Here is an 11,821-nt window from a genome sequence, read left to right on the forward strand (position 1 = left end):
TAAAACAGATTCTTTAACAAGTAAAGCTCAGAAGCCAAGCGTAAAAGAATATTTCACTGAAGGACCCAATTGATCGGTTGGGACTTCTGAAGTGTTACGGCTCATCACAGCAAAAAATTGTTCAGCAACAAAATGCAAACACACAAATAAAAGAGATTCTCTACCAGTTCAGCTCAGAAGCCAAGCGTAAATTAGTATTTCATTGAAGGACCAATTGATCGGTTGGGACTTCTGAAGTGTTACGGCTCATCACAGCAAAATTTTGTTCAGCAACAAAATACAAACACACAAATAAAACAGATTGTCTAACAGTTCAGCTGAGAAGCCAAGCGTAAATTAGTATTTCATTGAAGGACCAATTGATCAGTTGGGACTTCTTATGAGTTACGACTCATCAAGGCAAAAAACTTGATGGCAACAAAACATAAACACAAAAATAAAATAGATTCCCTAACAAGTTGAGCTAAGAAGCCAAGTGTAAATTTCACTGAAGAACCAATTGATCAGTTGGCTTTCTAGTGTTTACGTCTCATCACAGCAAAAACATAAGGCGGCTAAGTAAACACAAACATACAAAAAAAGATAACCTAGCAATTTCAGCTCAGAAGCCAAGCGTTTAAAATATTTCATCGAATAACCAATTGATCATTTGGTATTCTTATTGTTACGGCTCATCACAGCAATACCTTGGCTCACCAATGAAACCCAAAGACCAAAACAGACTTAACTTGACAGAGATACAACCTAAATCTTAAGTACATGTGCAAAGCATGTGAACTGACAAGAGGTGTAGCTTAGAAGCCAAGCATAAGTGCAATTCAAGTACAAAACTCTGGAGTTCATACCTGGTTCTTGACAGACTTGGCCATCTTGCGGAACTCCTTGCGCATCAGAGTCTTGTGCTGGAGCTTGGCAGGGGTGTTCTGCTTCTTGGTCTTGGTCGTGGAAAGGATGACAGCCTTGTCCTCTCCTGCTGATGGCTGGACCGCCACGGTCTTGCTGTTCGCCAAGCCTGAAAACCACATCAGCCACACAGCAAGTTAGATCATTGCAGAGAAACTTACAAACACAACAGAAGGGTTAAAAACGGTGCAAAGTGCCACGGACCCGAGAACTTGTAGGAGTGGACATTGTAGAGGTTGTTGGGCTCCTTGCTGAACTGCACCTTGGCGTTGCTGTTGCCGAACTGCTTGATCAAGAAGCAGTTGTTCTTCTTCACCAGCTCCCACACCAGAGACCCCGGAACGGTAGTCATTTCCCTTGGCCTACATCACCAAAACAACATCCAAACGTCAGATCCTACAGCTAGCAACAAGCAACAGGAGGCACTAATCCTACAGAAACAAGGCAACATTCTACCATTTGATGCAAAAATGGACGCAGATTTACAAGTGGAAACATGGGTTACAAAAAATATACAGCAGAAGCAGCAGTGAAGCTTGAGCGTCCCATCGACTACTGACAAGCACGAACAGATCTCACTGGCAAGAGGAAAACATAGTGCGCGGTTCTAGCGCGGGTTGGGATCTAGCCGAGGACTAACCGCATAAGCAAAACGGAAAATAAATCTCACTCCAAACAATTCCAACGGAGATGCTATAACGGCGGACGAAATCAAGAACCGCGGAACCTAGAACCCGCACGGGTTTGGCGGGGTGATGCGGCGACGAATCTAAGCAGACAGCGATGCTAGCTCCGAGATCCGTACGAGGGACATGAGAGGAGAACGGGATCCGCCGCTTACCGGAGATGAGGTCGCCGCGGCGCCGCCTTGGTCTGCTCCGGTGGGTTGGGTTGGGGTGGTGGTGGCTGCGGAAGGTTGGAACAGCCCGGAGCCCGGCGCTTTATACTCGGCGGCGGCTCATAAAACCCTAGGTTTGGTGCACGCTTTTGTGTGGTCGGCTGGGCCGGAGGCCTTTAGCCCATTTTAGCTTTGAACCCATTTTAGTTGAAAAAGAGTACATTGAATAGGCCGTGCTAAATACCAGCCCATAGACATCGCAGTGCGATTGGCACAGCCCAAAACGAAGTGGAGACATTCATAGAACCTCATCTTCCTCCCTCAAAAAAAAAAAAATCTTCCTCCCTCAAAAAAAAAAAAAATCTTCCCCATCAAGAAAATAGTGCAACCTCCTCTTCTTCTCCACATCCTCTCTTGTCAACAGGGAAGAGAACATGGCAACTCTTTTCTTTGCTCTACAAGACTACAACCTCTACGTCAAAGTGGTTCATCCTACATCCGGCAGGGCAATTATAACAGTGCATAAAAATGGGAGATTAACAATCAAATCGTTGATGCAAGCAGGACCGCTGTCCACCAAGTTCATCGTCGCCTCGGGGTTGAATCCACAGGGTTAGGACGGAACAGGGGTGGAGCCGCAGTGCCAAGCATTCTTTGCCTTGGCCAGACAAATCAAGAACAACGAGTGACAATGGCACAAATTCGATCAAAAGGGTAACAACGGCCTTCCATGCATTCACTTTCTTACAACTTGGAACCACTCAAACAACAAGTCCATCTCATTGCACTATGGTCAAAATAGGTTCAGACACAATGATTATTTTGGCCGAGATCCGACTACATCCTCGTCTGGGCACCAAAAACAGGCGGAACAAAATGTGTAGACAACATCAGCAGAGTGAAGAGACGTTGATCACTAAGCTTTCTTGCCAGTGACACCTGCGACCACCTGCGGAAGTACCAAGAGAACAAAAGTTAAACGTCTGAGTGGATAACGCTCACGCATGCACGAACTCATCTCAGTAAATAAAAAAGCACAGTTTGGATGAAAGAGAGGGGGATTGATACTACAATATTTCAGCATGATTACTCAGAAGCATGAGAACCTGGAAATGGTCCGATGGACAAATGACAAATCATGTGACTGGCAACAGAAGGTGTGATGCAGAGTTTCAAAAGATACCGTGTGCAATTCAGTCAAATCTGTCAATCAACTATTTAAGCCATGTCTGGAAAGCAGGATTTTCATGGGACATAGCTCAATTCCAACCAGAGTCGAGGGATTCCACATTTACAAAGGAGCCCTTGGTACTCTTTTCCAGGAGTTTGTAGCCCATTAGAGCACAAACTTTAATTTGTAAGTTTACTGACTCGCCAATATCTTGGCTAGTGCACAAAGAACATGATAAAACTGGGAAATGATAAATGGTGTGGCTAGAACATTTGAGAGGGCTAAATGATAAATGCGATTTTCGTAATTATATGAAGTGGTAGCACAGAGAAACGAATAAAAAGTGGAGGGGATCAACATACATCTTTTAGTTCAACTGGGGTTTTGGCATTTTTCTCAGTCTCCCAAGAATCCAACATTGGCCTAACAACCGCTGGAAGAAATAGACCTGAAATTGCATATCATAGCATCAGATGAGATATTTAGCAGAATGATGAGACTGGGAGGGAGCTACGCTTTTCAACGATCAATGATCACATAAGCTATCACAGCCAAATCAGTAGATCTTACAAACCATGCACTAAACTTGCACTGTCAGAGAAACGTGTGAATGGTTGGTTCATGACCTTAAAGCGTAACAACTGCCCACTACTCAAAATGGTTATGCCCATCCAACAGATATACTGCACCACAAAAGCATGCAGTTTGACTAAATACTAGTTGGGGCACAACAGACGACATGTTTTTGGTTTCGAGGATTTATGCGTTTAGCTTTTTGGTTGAAAAGTAGAATCGAAAATAATTGCTGCCCACTGTTTGTGATGCAGCACACTAAATTTGACCACACTAGTTCTAAACAAAATGAATCCGGTTGCAAAGAAGAAGAGAAGAAGAAAAATGAAGAACAGACACCTCCTCCACGCCTAGAGCATATGCAACAATGGCTGTTATGTGGTCATGAAGGCTTCAATGAAGGAGAAACTAAGCAAACCCTTGGAAGAAAAAGGAACTGATATTACCGTACACCTGCAACTAAGTTCCAGTAAAATGCTTCAACTATGGCTGTTCAATTTAACACACAGATTGCTGGACAAATTCCGCTAAGATCAACTGACAAATATAACTAAGGAAGTCATGACATGGATAAAATACAGAGGTAACTCTCATCAATTATGAATTTAACGAACGAACAGCAATCATGACCGATATCGAGACGTATAGAGATACAAACAACTAATGACATACATCGGGGTGGAGCTGTGAGGTGTCATAATCTGGTAGTAATAGGGTCTACTCGTCTATTGGATAAGATGGAATCTAACACATAAAGCAAATATTAAACAGTTAAAGATCCGATCTGTTTTTTTTCCTCATATTAAGCAGTAAACAACATGTCGCATGCAAACAGCCAAGTGTAAATTGTGAAAGAAATAGTCTGATTCACCAGTTCCCAAGGAAGCGGTTGCACATAGTCTAGCTAAGTCACCCCCAGTGCTAAATAGTCAGCTCATATGTGCCAAGCTGTAGTCACATTCCATCAATGGACAGAAATAGCAGAAGGCGTGTCTGGTAAATGGTGTATAGTTGGTCGCTATACGTACAAGACGGAGTAAATCTTCCAGAGTTAAGTCAAAATAAATAGTACTATAGCGCAGCTCAGCACAAGTACATTTTGACATGAGTCCCAGAGGCACAGTTGATGTGTGCAAATGTCATTGATATTGACGCTGATGAATGTAGAAGACATCGAAGCGTCCTTGGCCCCTGCCTGCTACTATTTGGTTGGATAGCATAGCAGTAGTTGGATCTTTATGTATGCGGCGCATGTAAATGTATCGCCCATGAATTGCGACGGGGGCACGCATCCGCGGGACAGCGAGAATCCTAGATCTAACGAACATTGGCAGGCCGAGAACGCATGGACGCGTCGCCATCCGTCCACGATCTATCCTCGAGGGCCAATCCCCCCGCCCCTCCTCAGAAATCCATCTAGGCAAACTCGCGCGAGGAGAAATGAAGGCGAGCGATGCGCGCGCGCGCGCGTACAGGTAGGTCTGCACGGGGCACCAAGGGTATGGGTGGGAGAGGGGAGGGGCGCGGCGGGGGTACCGAATCCGGCGATGAGGCAGGAGGCGGCGACGACGGGCTCCTTGACGACGAAGATCTTGAGCCTGCCCATCACGCCCATGGCTGCTGCTCCGCGATCCCCTTTCTTTCTCTTCCTTGGTTCCTCCTCGCCGTCGTCGCCGGGCACGGGCACGGGCACGGGTGGGTGAGTGGACTGGGTAGAATGGGGGAGAGGGAGGGGCCGAGCGAGTGAGGAGAGAGGCGCGTGCCTCGTAGGCCCAACCTCTCACTCCACTGAAAAAGAACGCCGCACCCGCCCGGCCCGCCCGCTCTGACAGGGAGAGAGGCCCACGGCCCAGCTCTGCAGGCGCCCTCGAGCGGAAGAGACGCACTCCGGATTATTATTCCGTGCGCGCCGGCGAATATCCCCTCCCGTCCCGCGAGAGCGAATATTTCTGCGAGGAGAGCGAATGTACCGTCCGCTTTCTCTCTTGCCTTTTGCCTTGCAGTGCACGGCCACCCGCACTCGTCTTCCTCTTCCTCTTCCTCTCCCGCCCCTGCCGTGCGCCTCTCGCTCTCTTCTCCGGAGCTCGCCTCATTCGCCGGTCGCCGGGAGCGGCCGAGGCGCCGTCGCCCATCACCCCTCCGTCCGCCAGGTCAGTTTATCTGCATCGCTTGGTACTACGTACATGGATTGAATGGAGCCATGCTTGTTAGCAGCATATATTTCCGTGCCATGTTCATGTATGTTGTGTTGTCTGTCGCACGGCCTACCTACATGAACATGATTGATCGGCTCGAGTGACGAGTGGTTATGTCCCGACGTGCCGCTCGCTCGCTCCTTGCTTTGGAAGGACTAGTTACATCTGTGCTGCTGCTGCTCCTCCTCCTCCTACGAGGATCGCACGTGCTGACTCGTTCCAGAGCAGGATGGTGAAAGGCGGACTGTGTCTGTTCTAGAGCACGTACGTACTCTACATGGCAGCTGCGTGCCGTATTTCTCCTGCCTGCCTCCTCTTCTTGTTTCAGTGTGACTGAATTTCTCGCTAGCTAGTTTCAGCCTTTCAGCCCTGCTGTTTTGGTCGGTCATGTGCAGTCTGGAGAGAACCTCGCATCGTTCTTCCCATTACTTTGGGCCGGTCTTCCGCATCTTGCCATCATTCAGTTAGTTCAGACTTGAGCTACATCTTGACAGAATGGCTGGAACTGATAATTTGTTCCAGTCTTGCAGAGGAGCGGCTTTCTTTTCCGTGCATCACAAGTTCTTACTTCAGAACAAGCCCTGGCTTCCACCAACGCGAAAGTGAAATGTTTCTTGCTTAATTATTTTTGGTCGATGCTGTCTGCCTGGTACACCTAGGTACTGGTCGTTTCCAGTTTCGATGTGCGGTTTGGCCTCCATTTAGGCTGGTTGTAATGGGTAGTATCATACACTAGTATCATGTGTATGATACTACCTCTCTAATGCATAGTATTATATATTAGTATCATGTAGTAATTTATTTATTGCCATGCATGACACAAAATAGTATAGCATTTAATATGATACGGTATCATGATTATGATACTACACCCTCTTTTTCTTCATTTAATGCTATGACACCTCATCAAAATTGCCTAGTTGGCATGCATGATACTAGCTATGGTACTAGCATTACGACCAGCCTTACACTCTCAGCGGAGCACTGATATCGGAGGACAGCAGTGACCTAGGCATTAATTTGATGGCATATATGCATAGACACGGAGAGATGAAGCAAGCAGACACATGTGTCATGGTTCCAACCACCTTCATTTTGGAGCTGGAGTATGATCAGGATCAGCAGGAGCAGGCAAGGGAAGGGGGCCTTTGATAAAAGGAAGGAACCCCCAGTCAAGAAATATGTTGCCCCGGCGCAACAGTCCAGCTCGTATGGCACCAGGAAGAAGAAAAAGGCCGCCGCTCTTTCGCTCGCCGAGGTAAGATCAAATGATCTTGTCCGTGATTTCCAAAGGATTTATTTTACTTGGTCAAGCTTTTGAGCATTCCTTTCCATCGATCCACCCTTTCTTCAACCATGACGGCGTGTGTACGTGTGTTCCTCAAAGCCGGGCGTGCAACTTTTTTAATTTTCCTGTATACTTCGTATATAGTCCATATTGAAATCTCTAAAAGGTATTGTATTTAAAAACGGATGGTGTATATGCCAGTGTTGCACAGGAAAGAAAATATTCAACTACACCAGAAGGTTACATCGAAGTGGTGAAGATCGAGTCGATTTATTCAAAGGGATAATCACAGCACAACATTGGAGTACACGCAACGCAACATGCGGCCGTGTACATATCGGTCACAGCTTAATTACACTCATCACACAAGGTACATCCATCTGCTCTCTCCGAGCTAATACAATGTATGGCGGCTCATCTCAATCACCACTCACGCCCTGTGACGCTTCTGCCCAGGTGCGCAACGCAGGTACACCTCCTCTGTTCTCCAGTCTCGAAATGTCGTTTCCGCCGAGAGCAGAGGGCCTTCTCAAGGGAGGAGGAGGGAAAATAGGTTCAATTCTTGCGGGGATGCTACTCTAAATCCGTCTCATCTCCACGGATGGTATACGGAGGAGACATGAAATATGATCTCCTCGCCGGCTTTTCGGGGTATAATTTACACATCTCTTTCGTTTCTGCAAAATCAAACACACCAACTGCGGTAAGCAAATCCGCCAGGAATTAGGAGATATGACGACGACCTATGTATATGTAGTGGAGGAAGAGCTTCTTTACCTTATGATGACTCGATCGCCGCGACCCTCACAGGCTTCGTTACTCTTACAATGTTCCTCACATGCTCAAACGCCATCACTATCAGGCCTATGACATAAAGAAAGCTTAGTTGCAACTTTGCAAGTAGGTTATACACTGCTACGGCGGCGTTGCCGGCTTCGCCTGTTCGTATCGTGAGGGTTACAGGCCTTGCAGAAATAAGGGCACCGGTTTCTGGTGGTGGTAAAGGGGGTCAGCGTAAGAGGTGTGCCTTCCAACATAGCCTTCCAAAGAATTTTGCGGCGTTCAGCAGCCGGTTGTTGAGCATACCTGATGTGTTTTCTGGCTGGGACGACCACTCGTGCGGCGCCGTCGCCGACTTGGTGGCCTTTATCAGGTCCATCAGCGCGTTGTTGACCTGTCGTAGATTCACAGTTACATCAGTTTCTTGTGCTTTTTACAGTTGCTCGTAGACATGAATGAGAGGAGAAATCAATAATCATTATCACAACTGTATTTCTTGTTTTCTTTGGAACATGGAGTTGATGACACCCTAGTTGTATCAATATTTCAATCGTACGCTTTACTGTAAATCGTAAGGCTCTCTTTGGAACAAAAAGAAGCCATCCTAGATGTCAAATGGTCTGAAAAGAGTCTCCATGGCCAGTCTGCTAAGATGCCTTATTGTAACTATATACATCTCTGACAACTCTATTGAAATTATTTGCCCGGTTTGCAATAGTTCTGAGTATTTTGATGATTCGATCTACCCAGCTTTACTATTTTACCAAGCTTGATGCTTACCTCTTGTGGTCTTTCATGGCTGACTAGATGTGCACCATGAAGATCTACCATTCTAGCAACAGGAAGAAGCCTTTGTGCAAGCCGCCTCGCATGACATACTTGCGCAATAATATCATGTCTGCCATTTGTAAAGCAAGGTGTGAGCAATACACTTGAAAAGAAATAGGCAACACACATTATGCCTGCAGATTGAAAAATGGATGCATATCATCTTCGATATTTCAACTGACTAACCTTCCATGAATAACTGAAACTAGGAAACCGGCAGCACGTATTGTATCTAGCTCTTTAGTTGTCACTTTGTGAGTCCAGCATGCGTTAATTTGACCTTCAAACCCGCAATTAGATTGCATCCCTGAAGATGATATGCCTTTCACATATTCCTGAAAGTTCAATGTACAAGTGGAGATGAAATTTCCACAACAAAAGGAGCCAAATGTACGCAGACAATGTTCCGAAGTGGGTACAACAAAAGCTTCCTTTCTTCCAAACAAAAGATCCAACAGTTTATCCCTATGCAGTGCATTGTCTTTATATTCTAAATAGGGGAATGCAAAAGCATGATGCCAAACTTCCACAAAAAGAAGGCCTAGCCAGACATCTATGAGATACTTTTAACAGAATTCTTGAATGACCTCCTTAACGAATTCTTGAATGACCTCCTTAACAGGACAACCCCCAGCAAACAGCATGATAAGCAACAAATATAATCCAAAAAAATTGTCTGATGCACACGGTAAAACTAGCAGGAAGAATAATGAATATTCTGTGCAAGTATATATGACATTCACCTTATATAGGATCGCTCTCCTTGTGCAGGATTCAACTTCCTCGTCGAGGTATTCCTGCATTTGAGTGACATGTTACCACTGGAAACGAAAAACATATACAGACAAACCGGTTTGCACATTATTCAGGCAAGGACAGACAGTGCATCCTCAATTTCTCACCTTGGTATAGTGGGTTTCCAAGTCGACTAGAGCTCTTTGCTCCGGTGTTCTCGCCCTTAAGAACCGGAACGCGAGAGATAGCATCTGTGCATCTACCTGAAAAATTGACAGCATATCAGTCAGATTTCAGCACTTGCAAAGTTCCTCATCTCAAACAAAGTAACCCCTCGGCTTGTTTTCAGGTCCTCAGAACTTCCCAAATGAGTAAGCAGGTTGCAACATCACAGTACCTTGGGGAAACACTCCATCCCACCGCCGGTGACGTTCAGCAACGCCAGCGAGGACAGCCGGTGAGGCGCCAACGCCGCGAGCTTGCAGGAGATCATCGCACCCATGGAGTGGCCGAAGACGTGGGCCTTCTTCCACCCCAGATGGTCCATCAAGGCCAGAGCGTCCCTCGCCATGATCGATGTCCTGAAAGAGAAGGTCGTTCACACGGTCAGTAGAGAGAACCATCGTTTGTTTGACTTCTCAACGCGTTTCATGGAGGAAGATGGCGCCCTCTGTTTCTTCCTCAGCCGCACGCGTGGTACTATACTACTAGTATTATTTTCTCATGAATGAAAGCAATCGCGAAGAAAGGGAGGATGAATCGAGTAAAACGTGCATTTATTCTCGCCGAAAGCTACAATCTTCCTTGCGGATCTCGAAGGAGGAGCAATGTCGTCTACCTAACCCTGCCGGCCGATCGTCGAAACCGACGGAAATTTGGATCTAAGGCGATGATGGAGCCGGAGAAAAACTCACGAGTAGTAGGATTTGTGCGGGGGGATGGTGCTGCGGCCGACGCCGCGGTTGTCGAAGCAGCAGACCTCGATGCCCTCGCCGACGTCCTCCTCCTCCGTCGCCGTCGCCGGCGCCGGCGCGTCGGCGGGGGCGCCGGCCTCCTCGTCCGTCCGCGCGGCGGGCTCGGGCTCGTCGCCGCCGTCGGCCGGCTCCATGGACCCGGTCAGCCCCCTTATCTGCGGGCCCCACGAGTCGTGCGTCCCCGCCAAACCTGAAACGAGGAACCATTTCTCAGAGAAAAGTTCCTGCGAAGGAGAAGAACATCGCGCCGGAGAAAGGAAAGGGATTTTTGGGGCGGCGTGCTTACCGATGACGAGGAGCACCTTGGTGGCGCCGCGGCCGTAGCGGCGGTAGAAGAGGCGGACGCCCTCCCACTTGTCGCCGGCCTGGTACCGGTCCACCTCGCAGTAAGGCATTTGCTTCGCCGGTCGCCTTTCCTCGCCTCTCGCCGCCGCCGGGATCGATCGCCTGGCTTCTCTCCCTCCCCTCTCTCTACCAGGGATTTATGGATTTATTTAGCTTCTCGTTACTGGGGAACAGGTGGGTTGGGTCGGGCTGGGTTTGCCGAATCGGGGGCCGAATCGGATTTAAAACGAGGGGGAAACGGAGTGGAGCTCGGGAGGGAAAGGGCGGGCGATTTATAGCCGCCCGAGAGCCGGAGTCGTACAGCCGGGCGGAGCCGGGGGCGCGAGGGAAACGGGTGTGGAGGAGGAAGGAGGGGGAGACGGATTCCCTCCCGCCCGCCCCTGGAACACGTGGATGGATGGATACGCGCCGGCGGAGACACGTCGGCGGGTGGTGTCGCCGTCTGCTGAGTCAAAGGGGACGCGCTCGCTCGCTCGCGGCGGGAAGATGGGAGTGTGGGGTTGAGGTCCACGATTTTTGGGTGGCGATTCTTTTTCGTGAGCGTGCTGGTGAGTGGTTTGATCGGCGGCAGGGAGTGGCGCTGTGCTGTTTGTTTTTGTTTTGGTGGATGGACGAACTTGTGGTTGGATAAAGCCGCCGCGACGATGATGATGAATGATGATCGATCGATCGATCGGGAAGCGGTGGTGCCTTGTCTGGTTGTGCTGTGCGATCATTAAATAAATACTCGGCCGGGTCTTTTTTTTTTGCAGGGAAATTTGGGAGCTCTTTATTCAACACTAACAGCTCCAGCAAAATCTGCTGAGAGGCTGGTTACAAGAAAACTTGGGTAGAATTAAACCAACATTCTGTAATCTAAAGTGTTTGCTTGCTTCGCACAAAGATGAGCACAGACATTAGCTGCCCTACCAACATGCTGAACTACAAAAGACTTAAAAGAAGGAACACGCTCCCCAATTTCTGAAAAGATAGGCGCCACCACTGTACGGGAGGTGTGGCGCGAGTTCCAGAGATTCACAATCTCCAAATTATCAGACTCAGGCACCACTTCAGCATAGCCTCTGAGGTGTGCGAAGATCACTCCCATCGCGTAGGGCAAGAGCTTCAGCTATGAGCGGGTCTGTGACCCCAGGGTATGGTTTGCACCATGCCGCGAGAAGGGATGATGGAGATCTTGCTACTCCCCCTGCT

At 48.0% G+C, this 11,821-nt stretch overlaps 1 protein-coding gene, 1 long non-coding RNA gene, 4 other non-coding genes and 2 pseudogenes across 8 annotated transcripts in view; 1 reads left to right on the forward strand and 7 right to left on the reverse strand.

Annotated features, from left to right (window-relative positions):
• LOC123142950 (60S ribosomal protein L28-1-like) overlaps positions 1 to 5,220 on the reverse strand; it is a 6,471-nt pseudogene extending 1,251 nt beyond the window's left edge. The window contains exons 1-4 of the transcript XR_006470649.1: positions 5,022 to 5,220; positions 1,745 to 1,809; positions 1,108 to 1,265; positions 846 to 1,012 (exon numbers count right to left, since the gene is read on the reverse strand). The product of XR_006470649.1 is annotated as a 60S ribosomal protein L28-1-like (transcript). The remainder of the gene's footprint in view (positions 1 to 845; positions 1,013 to 1,107; positions 1,266 to 1,744; positions 1,810 to 5,021) is intronic.
• Positions 23 to 114, reverse strand: LOC123150922 (small nucleolar RNA R24). Its single transcript, XR_006475419.1, has one exon. It is a non-coding gene; the product is annotated as a small nucleolar RNA R24 (small nucleolar RNA).
• LOC123150905 (small nucleolar RNA R24) lies at positions 169 to 259 on the reverse strand. The gene has a single exon (XR_006475411.1). It is a non-coding gene; the product is annotated as a small nucleolar RNA R24 (small nucleolar RNA).
• Positions 314 to 404, reverse strand: LOC123150951 (small nucleolar RNA R24). Its single transcript, XR_006475427.1, has one exon. It is a non-coding gene; the product is annotated as a small nucleolar RNA R24 (small nucleolar RNA).
• On the reverse strand, positions 460 to 542 carry LOC123150960 (uncharacterized; annotated as a pseudogene).
• On the reverse strand, positions 597 to 684 carry LOC123150956 (small nucleolar RNA R24). The gene has a single exon (XR_006475429.1). It is a non-coding gene; the product is annotated as a small nucleolar RNA R24 (small nucleolar RNA).
• A 33-nt stretch (positions 5,221 to 5,253) lies between the features above and the next one.
• LOC123142958 (uncharacterized) lies at positions 5,254 to 8,747 on the forward strand. Its single transcript, XR_006470653.1, has 2 exons — positions 5,254 to 6,938; positions 7,170 to 8,747. It is a non-coding gene; the product is annotated as an uncharacterized lncRNA (long non-coding RNA).
• On the reverse strand, positions 7,746 to 11,001 carry LOC123142938 (putative aminoacrylate hydrolase RutD). 2 transcript variants are annotated; one of them, XM_044561665.1, is made up of 9 exons: positions 10,572 to 11,001; positions 10,226 to 10,475; positions 9,709 to 9,892; positions 9,479 to 9,574; positions 9,320 to 9,373; positions 8,763 to 8,911; positions 8,529 to 8,646; positions 8,055 to 8,142; positions 7,746 to 7,832 (listed from the first exon to the last, which is right to left on the reverse strand). In XM_044561665.1, exons 1-9 carry the CDS (start codon positions 10,678 to 10,680, stop codon positions 7,747 to 7,749), a joined length of 1,134 nt encoding a protein of 377 aa, XP_044417600.1. In that variant the 5' UTR covers positions 10,681 to 11,001; the 3' UTR covers position 7,746. The 2 variants fall into 2 exon arrangements, with proteins under 2 accessions (XP_044417600.1, XP_044417593.1); XM_044561658.1 differs by having other exon boundaries at positions 7,746 to 7,958.
• Between the last annotated feature and the right edge of the window lie 820 nt (positions 11,002 to 11,821).

This window comes from Triticum aestivum, chromosome 1B, assembly GCF_018294505.1.
Source record: "Triticum aestivum cultivar Chinese Spring chromosome 1B, IWGSC CS RefSeq v2.1, whole genome shotgun sequence".
NCBI classification, from domain to species: domain Eukaryota; kingdom Viridiplantae; phylum Streptophyta; class Magnoliopsida; order Poales; family Poaceae; genus Triticum; species Triticum aestivum.

What these genes read in the sequence shown, in the direction of transcription:
- LOC123142938 (XM_044561658.1), bottom strand. Translation starts at nt 10,680, where the DNA reads ATGCCTTACTGCGAGGTGGACCGGTACCAGGCCGGCGACAAGTGGGAG. An exon ending in TGGAAACCCACTATACCAAG is followed by an intron (nt 9,374 to 9,478) that starts GTGAGAAATTGA and finishes ACTCAAATGCAG; the next exon opens with GAATACCTCGACGAGGAAGT. An exon ending in GGAGAGCGATCCTATATAAG is followed by an intron (nt 8,912 to 9,319) that starts GTGAATGTCATA and finishes TTGAACTTTCAG; the next exon opens with GAATATGTGAAAGGCATATC.